This window comes from Trichosurus vulpecula, chromosome 8, assembly GCF_011100635.1.
Source record: "Trichosurus vulpecula isolate mTriVul1 chromosome 8, mTriVul1.pri, whole genome shotgun sequence".
Taxonomy (NCBI): domain Eukaryota; kingdom Metazoa; phylum Chordata; class Mammalia; order Diprotodontia; family Phalangeridae; genus Trichosurus; species Trichosurus vulpecula.
The window spans coordinates 95,937,695-95,958,682 of record NC_050580.1 but is presented as its reverse complement, the minus strand read 5'-3'; the positions used below and the strand labels follow the sequence as shown (position 1 = coordinate 95,958,682).

At 37.7% G+C, this 20,988-nt stretch overlaps 1 protein-coding gene across 2 annotated transcripts in view; it reads right to left on the bottom strand.

Moving 5' to 3' along the window:
* The window catches only part of PDZD8 (PDZ domain containing 8), a 105,674-nt gene that overhangs the window by 8,994 nt on the left and 75,692 nt on the right, over positions 1 to 20,988 (bottom strand). The window contains exon 4 of one of the 2 annotated variants that reach the window (XM_036737160.1): positions 8,655 to 8,699. The exons of the other annotated variant lie outside the window; for it this stretch is intronic. Coding sequence (XP_036593055.1) covers positions 8,655 to 8,699 — 45 coding nt within the window. The remainder of the gene's footprint in view (positions 1 to 8,654; positions 8,700 to 20,988) is intronic. 2 annotated transcript variants of the gene reach the window in all.

Genomic DNA, 20,988 nt, shown 5'->3' with positions numbered 1-20,988 from the left:
AAATGGGATGTGTATGTGCACATGTATATTTAAGGGATGCTTTTAAATTAAGTAAACATAGTAAGATTTTCATTATCTAAAATGCTCTGCGTATGGGGATTAGGGTTAACTTTTCTGCTGGGCTTTAAGTTAGATGACATTTCCTTTTGGTTTGCAATCCTGTTGAAAAATTTTGAGATTTATGGGTCTACTGTTTTAACTCATTTCAAGAAGGATATAGTGTAACTGATGGAATCCTCCCCCACCCCTCCCCTTAATTGACTGAGGATCTTCCAGGTTTCAGAGTTATCATTCTTTAGAAGAGAGTTTCCATTTTAGACTGCCATAAAATTATAAAGCATAGGTAGCTGGGCTGAATGTGCCCTGATCTGAAGATATACCTTGAAGCTGAGGATGGGGAGAAGCAACTTGTCTGATTCAAATTCATTTATTATTATGTGCTTATTTTAATGTCATTTTTGTCTTCGTGCATAAAATTTACGTGTTTGAGAGGAAGCAAGTTCCAGTTAATCCTGGTTGAGTTTTTAATTTTAAAAAGTGATACATAATTGTTTTGATGCAATAAACACATGCCACACATGTTTAAACATGTTTACTTACAGAATATGATCCATCCAAAACAATTCATTGAACATTTAGATAAAAGAGAGGTGGATGGATTCTTTAATTATGACAGTACGCCACAAAAATTTTTATCAAGATTTTATAGGAAAAGAAATTCTTCAAAAAAACAAACCACACTGTAAAGAGCCTAGACCAAGAATCAGGAAGATCTGAGTTCAAATCCTGTCTCAGAGACTCACCTGTGTGACCCTGGGCAAGTCATTTAATCTCTTACCCACCATTTCCTCAACTGTAAAAGGGCAATAAAAATAGCTTGTATTTCATAAGGTTGTTGTGAGGATCAAATGAGGTAAAAAATGTAAAATGTTTTGCAAACCTTAAAGTATCACATAAATGTTAACTAGTATTATCATTTTCTTTATTCAAGCTAAACAGAACTTTATCTTTTTTTTTTTTTATTGCACTCTCCTTTTTCCAGTTTCAAATGATCCCTGACATAAATGTCAGCTGAAAAACTTCAGGTTTCCAAAGGATTAAATTTCCCAGAACAATGACTCAGTTTAGAGGAAATGTTAGATGAAATTCTGTTTGATCAAGTTTTCTTAGATACTGCTAGTGAATTCTCTAATGCAAAACTTGAAAAAGAAATCAGATACACACTACAGACTATACATTACAGGCTATGACTATATATGCTGTACCACTGTCAGACTACCTTGATTTTTTTCATCTGTCATAATGAATTCATACATTAATCTAAGAATCAATAACTCTACCACTATCATAATTTTAAAATGGCAAAGAAATTACAGCAGAAGCCTTGGTAACATGACCTCTTTCCATGCCAGAGAACATTAGGTTTATGTGACCACCTCCTAAAAGCTGGAGGATGGGGGGGTGGTGGGGGAAGGGTGACAAGTCAAAATAATACTAATTAAAACCTTGCTTGGCCTCTGAAAATTCTTTTGCATTAAAAAGGGGTAAAGTCACATGGTGCAGTTCTAGGCTGCTGGTCAGCTCCCCTCACATTCATGATACTAGATAAATAATGGGTGGCACACGCCCAACAGTTTCGTGCTTTGTTGCTCTATTCGATTTAACATCCATTTATTAAACTTCTACTACTTACAAGGCCCCAAGAAAGGAGAATTAGGCAATGCAGATACCAAAGCCAAAAGAAACCATTCCTGCTCTCAAGGAGCTTGCACTCTACTTGGAAGACAAAACATGGCCACCCGTTTAAATGCATACAAAGTAATTTCAAGAGGGAGAAGACACTAGCAAATGGGAAAGGCCCATGAAAGGCCTCATGTTGGAGCCTCTGAGGAAACTAAGCAGCTTACAAATGGAAGAGACTGCATTCCAGACATGGGGGATGATTTGTATAAAAGGCAGGAAGTGGCAGAAGTAATGTCATATGGAGGATACAACTAGTAGGACAATCTGATTAGAACAGAGATTGTGAAGGGGAATAACAGGAGAGGACACTGGAAAGACTAAAACGTTGTGGAGGTCTTTAAATTCCAGGCTGGGGGAATAACATGGTCAGATCTATGTTTAAGAAATACCACGTAGAAAGTAGATTTGAGGAGAGAAACACAGGGCAAGGGTACCAATGAGTAGACTATTGCTCTTATCCAAGAGGTAACGAGGGCCTGAGCTACAATGAGAAGAGCTGTTTGGGTAGAGATGGGGACAGATACGAAAGATGCTGTAGAGGTACAAGCAACATGACGTGGCACATGATTCAATATGGGGGTGGGTTGGAATTGAAGGAAGAAAGAGGTGGGGAAGACTTCAAGGTAGCAAGAGAGTGAACCTGGATGACTGGAAGGATGATGGTATCCTCAGCAAAAATAAAAAAAGTCTAAGAGAGGGAAGGGAATGTTTCACTGTGGACAAAATGAATGCATGATGCCTCCAGGACATTTAGGCAGATATATACTAAGTGAGCAGTTGGTAATGTGGTACTGAGTTCAGAAGAGAGATGAGGGCTGGACATACAGACCTGGGAGTCATCTGTATACAAATCCCCACAGGCAACTCAAACTCAGGAAATGCAAAATTGAAATCAACATTTTTTCCTTTTGCCAAACTTCCCTATTTCTACTGAAGACTCCACCTTTCCTAACATGATTCAAGATCTATGGTTAATCTTTTACTCTTCACTTTCATGTATCCTCCCCCCCATCCCCACCATGTCATCAGTTTCCAAGTCTTATCCATTCTCCCCCCACAGTACCTCTTCCCTGTTTCATCCCCTTCTCTACTCGGAAGCCCTCATTACCTCTCTCCCTTTTAGATGATTGCACTACTTTCCTAATTGAACTGATGGCATCCAGCTTATCTCCATTCTCCACACAGTTGCAAGATTGATATTTCTAAAACAAAGGACTGAGCATGTTAATCCCCTGGGTTAAGAAGCTCCAGGACCTTTTTGGTTTTTAGCTCAAAGGTAAAATATGAATTCTAGTTTGCATTTAGAGCCTTCTACATCAAGACTTTTTGCCCTTCTTTCCAGGCTGATTACCCTCTTACTTTCTCCCATGTACTGTCAAACTGGCCTGCCTGGTGTTCCCTGAACACTATATTCTACCTCATATCCTGTCTCCTGCCCCTGTGCTTTGGAACACATTGGCTATATCTGGAATGCTTTCCTTCTTCTCTGCTACCTCTTCAACTCCCTAACTCAGTTAAAGGCTCAATTAAAAGTTGCATCCTATAGAAAGCCTTTCCTATTTCATCAGGTGACAGGGGCAAGTAGGTGGCATAGTAGATAGAGCGCCAGGCCTGAAGTCAGGAAAGACTCATATTCCTGAGTTCAAATCCAGCCTCCAACACTTACTAGCTGTGTGACCCTGGACAAGTCATTTAACCCGGTTTGCCTCAGTTTCCTCATCTGTAAAATGAGCTAGAGCAGGAAATGGCAAACCACTCTGGTATCTCTGCCAAGAAAACCCCAAATGGGGTCATAAAGAGCTGGACATGACTGAAACAACTGAACAATGACAAAATTTCATCAGATGATAGTGCCATCCCACCTGAAATTATACAGATCTTACATTTACTTCTCCATGTATGTGTTGTTTTAGTCAAATGGCAGGATGGGGATCCAGCCTACAAGGGGCTGAGAAATGAATGAGAGGCGGATAGCAGATAGAAAATTGGACACAAAGGCAGAAAGACTTGGGTTCAAATTCTACCTCAAACACTTACTAGTTGTGTAATTTCCTCCAACCCTACCTGTAAATCCTCATCTGTAAAATGAAGAGGATTCATTTGATAAGCTCTAAAGTCCCTTCCAGCTCTATACCTACTGTGTTATAATCCCAAATAAAGAGAAGTACAAAGGACTCCAAAGGAATAAATATGAATCAAACATAACTGCTTTTGCGTTTACATTATTAATCTTAAAGGAAAATATCATTGGAAACAAGATTTAAATAAATATTACACCTTAGCTCAAATAAACGAGTGAGTAAAAAGAAGGCACTAATCACCTCTTCTCTCTTCCTGACTCCTGTTTATGTAGAAGAGAAATCTCTCCTACCCACAGCTCTCGGCTACCCTTTTCAATTGTTTAAAAAAAAAATTGTTAAGCACCTACTACATGCAATGTACTGAGGCAGGTACTGGAAGACATACAAGAGGAAAAAACTACAATCCTTGCCCTTGAAGAGTTTAGAATCTATTACAGTCTAGTATGTATAAGGTATGAATGTACACTCTCAAAATACAAATCAGCATCTAAGAGCATAAGATGAATACTAGTTTAGAAACCGAGGGGCATTTCCAGCTAAGGTATTAGGGAAAGCTTCCTTTATGGAGTAATCACTGGGGCTGGGTTTGAAGGACGGCCAGAATTTCAGTAAGCACTCTGGGCATGGGTCATTCTAGGAAGAATTAAGGAAAAAACATAGATTCAAAAGTATGGGATAAAAAGTAGTCAAATTTGCCTCAGCTGTACAGCATACTAGGAGAATTAGGAGGAAATCAGGTTGAAATGAAAAGGTAAGTTAGAGCAAGACTGTGTTGGCTAAGCAAGAAGAAGTTTGGACTTCAGTCAACAGGCAATGCGAATCATGTCAGGTTCTAACATGTAACAAACAAAACTACATGTCTTTAAGAATAAGGATAGCTGACATTTATATAGTGCTATAAAGACCGTAGAGGTGTGTGGGATAGAGCAGAAGAGACTGGAGGCATAGGAACAGGGAGGAGACTATGGAGAATGAGGTCTTGATTTAAGGTGGCAACAGAAAAAAAGAAAAGAAATAATGTAGAGACAGAATTCAGAGGCTCTAAGGACTGGCTGAATTTAGGGAGAGAAGGAATCAAAGATCACTCTTAAGTTTAGAGCATGAATGCCTTGCAGCAATTAAATCATGGACAGATGGAGAGAAGTACACAAGAACTGATGGGGGTAGAGTTTGGGGGTTGGGGAAGGGGAAGAGAAATGGACCATGGGAGCACCTTTTTAGTTTTAAATAAGATGGGACATCCAGAGAGGCAAAAGCAATTAAAAAAGGTTGGTGTTGAGGTACTCTTTGAAGTAGTTTACAGTAAAAAGGGAGAGAAGAGACAAAGATGGTAGGTTAAGGAAGCAATAGGGTGAAAGGAAACTTTTTCTTTTTTAAAAAGATAAGAGTTCTCGGCATGCACAGAGGGAAAGAATGACCTTTTAAGGTAGAGAAGCAATGACTGATGGGACCCGATCCTGGAGGAGAAAGAAAGGATGTGACAATGGGCCCCGTGGAAAGGGTTACTTACCCTGATCTAGAAACAGAAACACATTTTTCTCTCAAACCGGAACTGAGGTATAAAGGATAGGTAAGAAGACGGCTTCATGTTTCCAGAGTTCTTTGTAGCTTTGAGGTAGGATTGGAACCCTGAAGTTCAAGCTGGATAGTCTTGTCTTAATATACTAAGTAGGAAGTATGGTCATCTATGGGGAGCCAGAGGAGGTCTTTGGGGAAAAGCATAGGTACTGAGGTAACAAGTCAGCAGAGAAGGCCGAAGGAAGTCGGGTCACAGCATAGTACAATCAGGCAGCCAATCCATGAGGTGAAAAGAGGTAATCCTCAGTAGCACCAGGCCAAGAGAGAAGTGGAGAGAGGAAGACAGCAAACAGTGGTGGTGAAGAACTCCTCTGGCCACAGTTCCTACTTGACAGTGTCTGGTATACAGATCCAGCAGTCAATTATATCCAATTTGGGTATAACGATCTGTATACATGGATTTTGCTACTGGGCATCTCCAGAATATATTCAAGGAGAATAGGAAGTGTGTCCTATAATTATTTTTACCTTCTCAGACAAAGAACAGGTGCCTTTCACTGTCACTCTAATTACTTAACAAGGAAACCTAGAACTGCATATGAATTCCTACTCTCCAGGGGTGCTTCTAAACAGTCCATTCAGTCAAAACTTTCCTTTGCTGGGATAGAACAGAAAAGGAAAAAACACAACACATGCTGGGGCTTTCCTTTCTGGTCTATGCAAGTCTGACTCCAATCCCAATCCCCTGATGGTTTTCTCCAGTCAAGACAAGGTTACCTGAATAACTCCATTCTGAAGTACCTGCCTGCATTCCTTTTGAACTCCCCATCTGTATAAAAGCTCAATTATATTACTAATGCTAACAATATATAATTAGCTTCACTTCTGTAACTCCTGAGGTTTTCAAAGCTGGCTTTCTGCTTGCAGAAACTATTTCTTTCACAAGTCTTTCAACATTTTTACCCCTTCTGAATCTTTGAAAAATGCTTTTCAATGTAAGTTAGAAACTACCCACTGGCTTCCTCACAACCACTCTGCAGCATACCCAATTCCCAAGTCCACATGTGATAGAGACATATCCAGTCAGGAAGCAACCTAATAAAAATAAGCAAGCATTCCAACAAGGCTCTCAAAAATTGCCATCAATTTCTAATAACCTTCCAAAGGAATCTTCCAAAATGGATCCTTTTTTTGTCCAACTGTTTCCTTCCAAAATGAATCCTTTGTCTAATTATTTCCTACCAGAATGAGAGGCAGCATGCTATAGTGGAAAGAACATGGCATTTAGTTCTGCCACTTACTAGCTGTATATGCTCGGGCGAGCAAGTCAGTTCCAGGGCTCTTTCTTCATCTGAAAAATGAGGGCGTTGACTTTAGAAATCACTTCTAGTGCTAGAGCTATGATCCTAAGACCTGAGTCTGAATACTAGATTAGCAATCTACCTACTTGTGACCTTGAGTAAGTCATTAATCCTTAACTTCTGTGGGACTGCCTCCTTCTAAAATGAGGAGGTGAGATTAGATGATCTATAAGGTACCCCCCCCACCCTGCCCCGGGCAGCTAGTTGATGCAGTGGTTAGAGTACCGAATCTGAAGTCAAGAAGACTCATTTTCCTGCGTTTAAATCTGGCCTCATACACTTGCTAGTTGTGTGACCTTGGGCAAGTCACTTCACCCAGTTTGCCTCAGTTTCCTCATCTGTAAAATGAGCTGGAGAAGGAAATAGTAAACCACTCCAGTATCTTTGCCAAGAAAACTTCAAATAGAACATAGTCACACAAGCTCTAAATCTCATGGTCCTGAAAGAGAAGGGGGAAAGGGAAAGGGGAATAGCTTCGTTCTTGTCAAATTGACTGGAGTCTAAGAAGCCTCGTATATGGCTAACTGAGATGAGGGAAAATGCCTAACTGAAAACCTATACAGTCCAACAAACAGAATTGCTGAAAAGGATGTTCAAGGATCAATGGCTGGTAAAGTTGTATTCAAATGACAGGGACTTACAAGTAGGGATGTGAAGTTTGGGACTTACTGCCAAGAGCTGTGTGAGTATATGTGGAAATAAATCAATTCCAGTGAAATTAATTTACAGGGAGGTCTGGGAAAGAGAGAGAATTAATTCAAGAAACTAACACACAGGTAATAGATGATGTATTTAAAAAATCAACGATTTTATTTTGTTATGTTTTGGGAATTTGAGGTCAGAATTTTCAATAAAACCCCCAATTTTGAGATAACTGTCTTAAGAGTGCTACGAATGAAGACACAAGATGTATTCTTTAATAATTTAAAGATATCAAGAAGCAAAAATAGCTCTACTTAAGCCAACTTGTAAAATTTTATTTCTTAAATCTCTACCCATTGTTTATATATGTCAAAAGACAAACACGTAATAATTTACCAGCTAGCAGCATGAATATTTTGATATGAAAACAGATATAAAGTTTTCTGTGATCAAGTATCTAACTTTGTATATTTGATTTGGTTTTATTGTAGACAGGTCTACTTTCCACTTAGTGATATATAATGCGAGCACTTTTCTTGCTACAACAGGGAAAGACTAAATATAGCTACTATCTTTATAATGTTAGTGTTCTATGGCTTTTTATGTGAAGTTTTAAAGCCTCCATGAATGATATCTGCATCTCCCTGAATTCAATCAAATTAGTAAGACAGACTCAACAGACAACAAGGAGCCTTGACAATCTAATCTGCTCCCCCCAGACATAAACTATCCAGGTAGGTAGAGGATGCTTTATAAACCTTAAATTAATTAAAATTAAAGGAAAATATGAGGCTGTTTAAAACTAGAGACAGGTAAAAGAGGGACTCATTCATTCTATCTACTGAAAGCATACAAATTGTTAGATTTAAAAGACTTATCTTATTCCATTTGCAATTTCCATGGCTAATTTAAGAAAGGGACATACAATTTCAGGGGCTGGGATTTGTCTAAGACACCTTGATTGTAACTTTACCTTTTAAAAACAAACAAAAAAGCCATCTGAGAGTTTTTTCTTCATTATCTTGGAATGCTGATCCAAACTCAGTTTTTAAAAGTCTACTTTAGGATTTTTCTCACTCTAAACGAAAACTGAAAAGTGACAAAAATTTATAAATCAACGAGTTAGCTCTTCCCCTATTCTTTGTACTTATATCTTATCTGATAAAGTCAGACAAATCCAACTCAAATAGGAAAGAGAGCAGCTTTTAGAAAATTATTCCTTTAAGTCAATGCAATGCATATTGGTGCCTAACTATGGGGATTTTACTATAATTAGAAGTAATGATAATTTACCTTTGTCACTACTTACCCAGCTGCGTTTTCCATAATTTGTCACAGGCTCAGGGGAAGACCTCTGAAATAGTCAAGAATTTTTGTTTTAATCCACTAGATTTGGGGAATGGGGGGAAGGGTGGGACTGGGTCTTTAATTTTACTGGTACAGGGAACTTCCAGTGAGGAAATGCCCTTCACCAATGAAGAGCAGCAACTATGTTATAACTTTTAGCCATAGAGAGTCACTTGCAATCTTAAGAGTTAAGCAACTTATTGTCACACAGTCTAGTGTGTGTCAGAGGCAAAATAAGAACCTAGTCAAGTCTTTCTTCTTGACTACAAAATCATCTATATCATATTGCCTCTCATTCTATAATTATGTTGAATAATTTAATGGCAGGTATCTAACATAAACCTATGAGATAGTTTTATCGTCATTATCAGTAAAAAAAAATTTATAACTGAAAGTCATTAAATGACTACCTTGTGGACACAAGTTTCTTTATGAATGGTCACTTTTTTACATGATGCTCCAGAAAGAATGTAAACCCCTTGGTGACATAGACTGGTACTGCTTTTTCGCCCCCTAGGAAACTACTCTGGTACAGTGCTCTCAGGGCTTAATAAATGCTTATGTAATTCAACTGAACTCCCAAGAGTAACCTGGGGCATGTCACAATCCTAGGAAATGACAAGAGTCAGGATTCAAACCCGGGTCCTCCCGATATGAGGCCTAGTCACTAGGCCATGCTACTTCTTCACACAGACGACTATAGCCAATAACCAAAAGCTCAAATCAAAAATACTAAATAATGGGGCTATAGACTAAATTACAACATACTATGAAAACTATGGTGGCAAAGTATTTTCTATAACTGAGTGTCAGTATTATTTTTTTGAAATACTAGAAAAGAAGAAAGGAAAGAAAACTGTTTAGCAATTTCAAGAAGTGCTGATAGACATTAACTAAATAGCAATTATGTGAGCTGAATAGCAGAGTTAAACACATAAAGGGCAGTGGACAGCCTGCATTTAACTTCACCAATAATGTCAGAAGCAGGTAAAACCATTTCCAATTTTATGTGCATCTCTCCTAAGGAGAGCAATTTTGTAAAGATCCCAGTGTCAACAGATTGGCTTTAAGTGCTCTTACACACTGACACCCTTTTAGCCTTTATTTGCTCCAACTGTGAGGCTATATTTCAACTTAGCAAAAATGAATTTTTGAACATTGATTTTTATCCCTTTCCAAATTGGCATCAATTTATACAGTGGATGGGAAGATGATGCATTTTAATATCAGTGCTGTATGACTCATTTTTATTTTTCAAAAAGTTATCTTGTCAAGATTGGTTTATAAATAAAGACAAAAAGCCAAGAAAAAATAAACAAGGTTTTCAAAAAAGAAAAAAAAAATCTCTAAATTGGCCAAGCCTAGATTTCAGTTTTGAGTGTCCCTTTATCAGATAAGTTTTTGCAAAAGACATTAACATCATTTTCTAGTTTCCTTGGTTGGGTGGATAGTCAGGGAAAGAAAAAAAAGTAACAAAATATATAGTCTATAGCAACTAACAAATAGTATATTACAAGAGCAGAAATTTAAAATTAAAAAGCTTCATAAATCCAGACAATTATTCTTTTCTCTCAAAGAATACAAATTCTTCAGCTTACCAGCCTTTTAATAACATTACAATTTTTTCAAATTTCATGAATGTTATACAAACTACATATAATCTATAATTCAGGGATAGTGACCTGTGATTCTGTTGGTCTAGGGTAGAGTCTAGGTCTAATGTAGGTCTGCACCTTGTCTGAAACATACAGTCTTAGAGCACTGCCCACAGCCCTGGGAGAATGAGTGGCTTGCCCCAAGTAATACAGGCAGTCAGACAAATCAGTCAACAAGCCTTTACTGAGAGCTTACCATGTGACGGGGATTGTGCTAAGTGCTAGAGATACAAAAAAGGGCAAAAGTAGCCTTGGAGATGCTCTCCAGAAGCTCACATTCTAATAGGAGAAACAAAACATGAATAACTAGCTCCACCCAACATATATCCGGAACAGACTGGAGGTGATCTGATCTGAGTGGAGGAGGACTAGCAGCCAGGGTGGGCCAGAAAAGGACTCCTGCAGAGGTAGGGCATGAGCTTCCCAACGAAGCCTGGGGAGATATGAGGAGGGAAAATGTTCCCACTTTAAAGAATGACACTCAGTGCAATAGTGTGGAGCTAAGAGACAGAGTGTCATATATGAGGAGCAGCAGGTAAGGCCAATATTACTGGGTTGTGGAGAGAGTGATGGATAAAAAGATAAGGACAGCTCAGGTTATGAAGATCGTTAAATGTCAAATAGAGAATTTTCTATTTGATCCAGCTTCTACAGTTTGTTGAGTAGGAAGGTGACAAAGACAGATGTATACTTTAAAAAAATTACTTTGGAAATTGAGTGGAAAATAGATTGGAATGGAGAGAGACATAAAGCAGGGAGACCAATTAGAAAGGCATTGAAGTAGTCCAGGTGACCGCCACCTGTGCTAGGGTGGTAATTGTGTGAGTGAAGAGAAGAACACACATACAAACGACACAGTGAATGTAGAAGTGACAAGACTTGCGGAGTCAGTGGAAGTGAAGATCTGAGGGTGATAATTAAACTTGTAAGCTGGGTGGAAAGATAGTGATGGCTTCAACAGTAATAGGGAATTTGGGAAGAAACAATAGTTTCTGGGGAAAGATAATGAGCTCTGTCTTGGACATGTTGAGTTTGAGACAATCATAATAGCTAATATTTATAGAGTGTTTACTATGTGCCAGGTGTTGTGCTAAGCACTTTACAATTACTACCTCATTTAATCCTCACAGCTCAGGGACATGGGTGCTATTATTATCCCTATTTTATAGTCGAGGAAACTGAGGCAAATAGAGGTGTCCCAGTGAATTGCCCAGGATCACAAGCTAGTAAATAACTGAGGTGAAATCTGAGCTCAGGTCTTCCTGACTCTAGACTTGGCGCTCTATCCATTTTACCACCAAGATGCCCTAGATGCCTACAGGACATTCGGTGAGAAGTGTGACTACCTCAGGAGAAAGTTTAGAGCAGGGTGGATACGAAAACACACATATACACAGAGAAATCATCTGCAAAGAGAGATGATAATTGAACCTGTGGGAGTTGATAAAATCACAAAGTGATATAGTATAGGGCAAAAAGAGAAGAGGGTCTATGACAGAGCCTTGGAGAACACCCACAGTTAGTGGGAGTGATGTGAATGAAGAACCAGCAAAAGAGGATCAGAATGAAACATAAGACAGGTAAGAGGGAAAGCAGGGGAGAACAGTCACTAAAAACTCAGAAAGGATTGAATATCCAGGGGGAAAGATGACCAATAGAGTCAAATGCTGCAGAGAGACTGGGGGGAAGCCTTGAACCCAGGTTCTTCCTGGCTCCAAAGACAGTTCTCTATCTATTATACCATGTTGTCTCTCTCTGTAACCTATGATAAAAAAATAAACATGATGGCGACAATGTTTTCAGGATAATGTGAATACTATCACACAAGCTAATCTTAGAAATACAATGCTTGCAATAAATAACAGACCAAATATAGAATTACCTGAATAGAGATGGTGTGCCTAAAATGAATTCCTCTTTGAATGGAAAAAAGCACATAAGCATACTTTTTTTTTTCAGGGAAAGAGGTTCCAGACCAGTGATGCTTTTGGTGTAGGAAACTCCCTCTACTAATGCAGATGGGCAAGTGTTCTGTAACTTACAGCTGAAAGTTAAGAGACTTGCCCAGGCGGCACAGTCAATATAAATCAAAGGCACTGAACCCAGGTCATCCTGACCCAAGAGGTCAGCTTTCTGTCCACTACTGCCAAGTTGAAAAACAATAACATCATTATGGGTCACACCTCAGTTGAGAATGGTTGAAACAATATCAGTATGAAAAGGAAAGCTATCTGTAGGCTAAAAGGTGGACTCAAAAAGAAACTCAAACAACAGGAAACCCACCTCTGATTAAGTAACTTAAAAATTGCCTATGTAATCACTGTCTCTCAGCAACTGACAACTATTAAGTAACTGTATGTGTTAAAGAGATTTTATGCAGGTGATGGCAAGTTTGAAGTCTAAGTTATCTACTGTATGTTTCTAAGCCTTAGATTCTAAGGTCTTCCACTCAAGAACTACCCCAGTGCCTCATCACAGCATGGAGGGAGCTGTGAGAGCTCAAAGGCTATGACAAGATGACACAAGCACTGGCACATCCTACCAAGTGTAAAGGCTTGTGACCATTTTTGTGTCAGATGATAGTTTAACACCATTGCAGCTCAGGAGGATGGTCTACTTAAATCTAGAGGGTCTGCAGTCACATCACTGGCAGAATCATGAATACCTAAGGTATCTCCAAGGTATACCTGATGTATTCAATCCACTCACAGCACTTTAAAGAACAAATAAATTCCCACACTTTTTCAGCTCACATAGCTCCATGTTACCCTTCCCCCCTCAACACATCCTGATAAGGAGAGGGAAAATAAATTGAGATAATTATCTAACCATGATTACACCTTACTTAACCCTTAATTCTCCAACCTCTTCCCTGGGTTAGGGGACCCACACAAATGTTCCTGGTCTTGTTCTATACCACACAGAGATAATTTGAATGGGAAAGGTAAGCTAGAGAGAAGACAGGCTGGGGACTCTACTGAAACACAATTAGAAGCCCCCTAATCAATCTGGATTTGGAACAGAGAAATTAGCACTGGACAACTGAAGTTTCAAATTCAAACTAGTGTTTCTGCCAGCTGACTACAGAGAAAGAAGGAGTCTTGGATAAGGTTTTTTTTTCCTCAAGCACTAGGATCTTAAGATAGAAAATGGTGAAATAGAAAACCATACTCTTTTCTGACTCAATTTTGGTTTTTATTCTGCTAAATCTCTCATACTATAACAGTTCTATTTTTTATTATGTTCTGATACAAAGAAAAGAATATTTCAACTATGTTATAGTTCATTTTTGGAATATAGATATCGCTGTAAATTGTAGACAAAACTCCTAGAAGGCTCTCTAATCAAAGTAATTAAGAATAACTATGCTCCCTGTTACAGGGATGAACTAAGTTTACCTATTAATTGATGGTCTGATTATCACTTTTTGGGAGGTGAGAGGAAAGGTGAAGGCTAATGGATTCTATGACTACTGAATTTGGTACATCAGGAAGAAAAGCAGTTGGCAGTATTATTAAATATGTGAGAACACGGATTTAGAGTTTAAGAGGATCTTAGAAACAACCTAGTCTGAGTCTACTTTCCAGATGATTTTTCACCTCTTTAGTAATTACAAATGAAAGGTGAAGATTTCCAATAAAGACAACTTTATATCATTAAAAGAGAGGTTGATAAGCCCCTCAGGTTCCGGAAAATCGGCACTGTGTGCATAACGTACATAACAAGAAATTTATCATTCGATGTTTAGGACTTTGTGGTCATTTCAACTGAATACCCTGTGTCAGATCTATTTGTGTATAGTTATAGGGCACAAGTTGCTGCCAGGCATTAAAACAGTAGTTCACTGTCACTCTCAATTAGATGCAGATATAAACACAGTACACCTAAGGCCAGAGTTTCATATTGTTACCATTCATCACTTGTAAAAGTTTCTGTAACTGAAGACCTTTAACTAAATTAGTATAATACTGAAATCTCCAACACAGGAAGAAAAGGCAAGTTTATCTTATACACTTGGCAAACAACATTGCTTCTGTAGCAACTTCAAATATGTACGCAGAAGGGGGGAATCTGTTGGTTTGGAGGGGTTTGGAACCTTGGAACACATATGGAGGGAAATGAGAACAAAGATTTTCACAAAACCAATAAATAAACCACTGATGGAAAAGCAAAAAGTCTTTATTTGGCCCATTTTAACTCATATAAAGTACCTCTTATACCTATAAATGTAAGCTTTGAGTATTTTTGAGTAGGAATTCTTTTTCGAGTCATTTTTAAGGGAATAATGTGGCATTTGATTAGTTCATACATATTTACCATGTTGTACACACTGTTACTGCTATTTATTTAAGATGAACATGTCATGAAGTTAGCTCAAAACAGCTAAATCAAGCTTGAGATATCAACTGCAGGTCTGGTGATAGCTAACCAGCTAGTTTCCTGTCTTACCAGTTTTCCACTTCTGCCATTTGTTCTTTGATATGTATGTAAATCATTATCTCCCTTTATTGGTGCTTTGAAATTCCACAATCCGCATTCTGCTTATCTAACCAAAATCTATATAATATGGCTTAAAACTGCTGCTGCTCAGGGTTCACTGATTTGTAATGATGCCTGCCCTCTGAGCATAATAAACAGCAAGTTCCCATCACTGGTGGTGGTACTTAATCAACAGATCCTTGGACTATTTTTGTCAACTGCAACATATCTTTTTTTGGTCCTTTTAACATCATTGTCATTTCAGAAAGGCGGCTGCATTGTGAGGGTTACAAAGGTTTCAAGAGACATAATTTCTGGGTAATTTGATCATTTTATTAATGAGGCCAAGCAGGTTAACAATAAAAAGATGGTCATGTGACCATCTCTCTCAGACCAAAGACCCCTAACGGTGGTGGGGTCACAGTTCATATGCCCTCTGAAGAGGAGGTGTCTCCAAGGGGTGCCTACTCAACTCTGATTGGTTAATCAAATGGAAGGTGGGCTATCTTGAGGTACTGTGACTTAGGTTACTCAAATCTTGGTCAAAGAGACATCAATTTCCATATCACCTGTCTTGATAATAAGGAGAATCAATATTCTCAGACCCACCAGAGCAAACATAATGGACAGGAATACTCCCATTAGCCCAAACTCAAAACTTCTTTTACTGTCTGATTAGATTTTGGCTTGGGCAAATCTTTAAGAGAGATTTCTCACACTGGTTGGTTTCTGGATGATGGAAGTAGAAAAGGGGAAAAACCTTGATCCTAATACAATAATTAGTTATTAAATGTAAGAGAGAAATATTTATTTCTCACAGCACAAACTTAGGTGAAAATTTTTAGTTGAAAATTTTTAGTTGAACAGCAATCTGACTCATGTCATGTGGCAGTATGTTTGAGATAACTAAAACATTTAATTAATTTTGATCTCCAAATCTGAAATGTGAAGGCAGGACCAAAGTTTATTTTAATACTCCATAAAGAGAAAGATTTTACTATAAAAATTCTAATGTAAACTAGACAGCAGAAGGATGTTTAACTTGACCTGGAAAACAAACTAAGTACTTTAAGGAGCTTTTATTTGTATACATTTTATGTGCCAATTACAAGCCTACCTTACTGAAGTTAAGCTAGCCAAGAATTTGTCTTATGTAAGCTTCTGATATTCCTTTAAACCACTACAAAGTACCATGAATACAAAAGGGCATAATGTTTGTTTAAAGTCAAACAAGGCCTTGTTAAGCATAAGTTATAGTCTTCTTTGTTAACTCTCAGGGACAGAACTTTTAAATATTTCTGTATTTGCACAGATTTCTTAAACTAAGTTAACTAGATTTTATAAAATGCGCATTAATTGGATAGGTTATAATGTAATGTGAAGACTGAAAGACAGTTCAGAATTAAATTATACATGTAGTTCAACTGAAAGGAATTACAAACTATAATAATAATAATGATGATTAATAACTATTTATATTAATAATAGCTTACATTTAAAGTACTCCAAAAAGCATTTTTCCTCCATTAATACCTCTTATGTCACCTTACAACAACAAATACAAGAACTGAAATATGTAAACAAAAAAAGAAAAAAGTGATTGTAGATAATGTACACCAGTCCAGAAACAAGTAGATTCTTTAAAATGTGTTTATCTTAAAATATTATAACAAAAATCAAGCAGGTTCTGTGACCCCCTTTTGCACTTTTTACATATATTTGTCCAGATTTTGTTGCTGCTGCTGCTGCTTTTGAGTGGTAGGTAATGTATGTAAAGGTACAACCTTCATTCAATTTGTTTCTACAAACATCTATCAAGTGTGAACTTAGAAGGTCGTATGTGTATCAGGTTCAGTGCTAGGTACTGAAAATACAAAGACAAAACTAACCCCCCCCCCCAAAAAACCCTTGCCAATGACAATCCTTTCAGATTATATGAACCCCAATAATACCCAAAGCATCCAAACTGCTTTTGCTCTACTCTAAAAATGCCCCTTTCTGTGTCAGCAACTTCAAGACCAGATAAGATTGACAAGGAGTAACTTTCCTGTTGGTGACAGGATGTCTGTAACCACAACAGTGGGATTTCTCTTATCTTGCTGTTCTAGGGACATCTGCATCTTGCAATCATAATCTCTTAAGTGACACTACCTTGTCAATTGTATTGTTAAACTAAGAACATCCTTTCTTAAGATATGGAGATCACAAATGGAAGTTGGGATTGTTACTTAAACCTCGTCTTTCTTCTTTCAGTCAATCAGAAGTTTGCTTCCGATTCCATGATCATGTGTCTGCTAGCTTTAAGGGAATAAACTAAATGAATTTATATATCGCCTAGCCTGTTTGCCTCCTTTAACCAAACTTTCAGATCAACACCCACAAGGCGTTCATATTTTACTGATATGTAATATATTACCATTTGTCCAGACATTCCTAAATTATTAGGAGCATAATTTGTTTCTAGATTTTTTTTCCCATTACAAATAGCGTTGCCAGGAATATTTTTGTACAGTTATTCCTTTTCCCTCTGTCAATAACCTCATTAGGGAATAATGCTAGTAGGCTGATGCAATTAATGATATAAATACAGATGTGGTTTTTCCTGGATAATTCTGTATTAAGGATAAAGAAAGGATATGATTTCATTGATATAGGGAACAACCAGGTGAAAAAAACTCCTTCTACTACTGGTAGGTGGGCACTTTCTCTGAGCCTTAAGAGAGATGTCTAAAACAGTGGTTTCTATTTAAGGAATTCACAAAAATGGTTCGAGGGGTTCACAAACATGGACAAAGGGATTCAGGCTAAAAATTACTTAATGGCACTTTTTGTTTCTGTAGCCCTTGGAAACTGTCATGATCAAACTTACAATGACTTAAATGTTTGTGAAGCAGTTGTATCAATCTCTGCTTCTAAGCACAATATGTTCTCACAGTTTCTTGACTTGTCATCAAATTGTTTCCAAACAATCACAGGGGTTCTACAGTCAAGAGCAAACAGGCTGATCAGATGAAAAATGACTGAGTTTGCCCTCATTGGCATTCTGTACACTGCACCAGAGTAACTGCTTCATTCCCCTCTGTTTTTCTATAATTGTACCTCATCTGCTGTGTAACCATGTGATCAAAATGTTATGAATGGTTGTGTTCTTGCAGCACAAAAGTCAGGCTTTCTGAAAATTATGGTCAATGGGCATGTACATTAGAAGCTATTTCGAAACCATGTTAGACAATCATAAACTTTCTGCAAAAACAAATCTTATATTTCCTCTCACTGAAGCATTAGGGCTGTTTTTTAATTAAAACCCATCCTCCACTTATGTTTCTGCTCTTCTTTTTGGCAGATATTTCAAATGTACTAGCTGGCAACACTGATCAGTCATTTGGTAGAGCTTCTATGAGATTGTAGCTAAAGTACCAGTGGTAGAAGAGAAGAACATTGCATTTGAAAGAGACCCTTCTCTTACAAATACTAGTTTATACACACACACACACACACACACACACACACACACACACACACACGCACACATATATGTACATATATATATGTGTGTGCGTATGTGAGTGTGTATATATATGCATATACATATATACATATATGTATTTAAAAAGCAATATTTGCAGTTATTCTTTAAGTACAATTGTCATTTAATAAAGCACCTATCATTAGCCAGTAGAATGACAGATGTTTTATATTGTAACTAACTATACTATTTCCTCTGATTGGTTAGGTGGCTAAAAATAAAAATATGAATTTCCATCCTTCATCAAAAAAGCTTGGGTCTCCTACCATTTTTATCATGAATTTATGTAAGTGAGAATTTTTAATTTTATTCTTGTTCTAAATAAAAATGTTGAAATAAACTCAATGCAGAACCAGATTTAAGACTATCTGGTGTTGAGTTAAATATTGCAAACTTCTGTTTTAAAAAGTCCAATATTGAAATTCAGCTTATATATGATTATAATATTATGTTAAATATCTTTCAAGTTGTGCTTATTTCATTAAAAATGTTATTTATGTTTAATAAGATTTATAAAATAAAGAAATTTTGTAAAATCTTGTAGGTCACAGTTAAACATGAGTTCTTCCTTGATCACTTCTTTTAATTCTTATGGAATGTCCTACATTATTTTAAAATATTCATAATTATTTTATACTTAGGGTTGTGTAATTTTATGCTTGAGTTTTCATAATAATAGGTAAAATTAAATTTTATATTTCATAATTACATAATGTCAATTTTAATTTGGAGTTTTTGAGGGCAAAAGCTATTGCAGTCATTGTTAAGTCCTTAATGAATCCAACTAAAAGAAATACTATGAGAACTATATTAAATTACTCTGGAGGTTCACAACATATTTCTTTGTTGCTGTTGAAAGGTCTTTAGAGAACAAAAAACAATGGGAACCAATGGCTTCGAGCACTGAGAGGTTCAGCGAATTGCCCAGGGTCACAGAGGCAGTATTTTCTGAAGGCAGGAGATGCAAATTCTGATTTCTGATTGAAGACAGCTCTCCACTAAACCACACCTCTCTCATCACTATTCTGTAGTACCTTACAAAAAACCCCTGCCACTGGCCATTCTATCCCACAGAGCTACTGGGCTCACTTTTCACTTCCCTTTTCTGATGAATTCTGAGGAAAAATCGTATAGCTCATCTTTCCTTGACCCCTGTGCTAAGGCCTTCTTCCTTACTGTCTACCAAAGCTTCCTTTTCAAAAATCACCAAATCAAACGAATATTTTGTTCATGCCTCATTCTCCTTGACTACTCTAAAGTACTCCACTGCTGACCACTCCCTGCTTCCTTCAGCTTCAGAGACATCAATGTTCTTCTGGTTCTTCTATCTCTCTACTTGTTCCTTTCCTGGCTCCTCATCTTAACCCCCTTATAGTAGGTATTTCCTAACGTTTTGTTCTTGCCGCCCTTCTCTACTTATATACTCTTCCTTGGTAATTTCATTCACATCTAAGCCTTCAATTACTAACAATATGTAGACAACTACCAAATCTACTCTTAGCTCTGACCTCTGTTCTCCTGAGTTATAGAAAAATATTTCCAATGGTATCCACACCTCTACCTGGATATCCCAATGACCCCTCAAACTAACCAGGACCAAAACCAGGATTATTATTTTCCCCCCAAATCTCTTCTTTCTAACTTCACTGTTTCTCACAGTGACACCATCATTCACCTAGGCACTGTCATTAGAAACAAGGGTGTTAATTAAGCATCTTATCTTTGATTCTTCCTCTATCTTCTTTATTTTTGATACCAAGTCCCTGAAATTCTGCCTAGGCAATGTCTCTCACACACCAATTACCAGTCCTCTACACAACTGCAGGTAGAATAGAACTTTATTACTATCTGTCTGGACAAGTGCAACAGACTCCCAAAAGGCCTCTCCTTCCCCTAATCCATTTTTAATCCAATAGCTAGGCTAATGATATGATCATTTCCCACCAAGCTGCTCTTCCACACTTCAATATCTCCAGAAAATCATCATCCGACAAGATGTAATCAACCCTGTAACTCATACCTCCCCAGACCATTTCCCACTGGACCGCAGAACTTCATTGTACCAGGTCTTTGGAGTAGGGGTATGGGTACATGACCTTTCTCTTTTTCAGTTACTTGGTGGGTGTTGACTCATCCCCTTAAACTGTGAGCACCTTGGGGGCAGGGACTGTTTTATGCCTTTTTTTGTATCCCGACTGCTTAACACAGTACCCAGCACATAGTAGGCACTTAATAAATGTATATTGACTGATTCTGACCCATCCTACCAGTCATCCAGGCTTGCAAACTAGGAATCATCTGCTACTCTTTCTCCCCACTTTGGCAGTCAATTGTTAAGTCCTATTGATTCCACATAAGAAACATCTCTCACATACACTTCTTTACTGACACTACCACCACCCTGGTAGAGGTCCTCATCAGCTCACCTCTGGATTATTGCAAAAGCCTGCTAGTTGGTCTTCTTGCCACAAGTTTCTCCCCACTCCAATCCATGCTCCACTCAGTTGTCAAACTGATTTATCCTAAAGCACAGGTCTGATCATATTATCCTCCTGTTCAAAATTCCTTTATAACCTGGTCCCTTCCTACCTATCCCATCTTCTCATACCTTAGTCTCCTCTACATATTCGGAGATC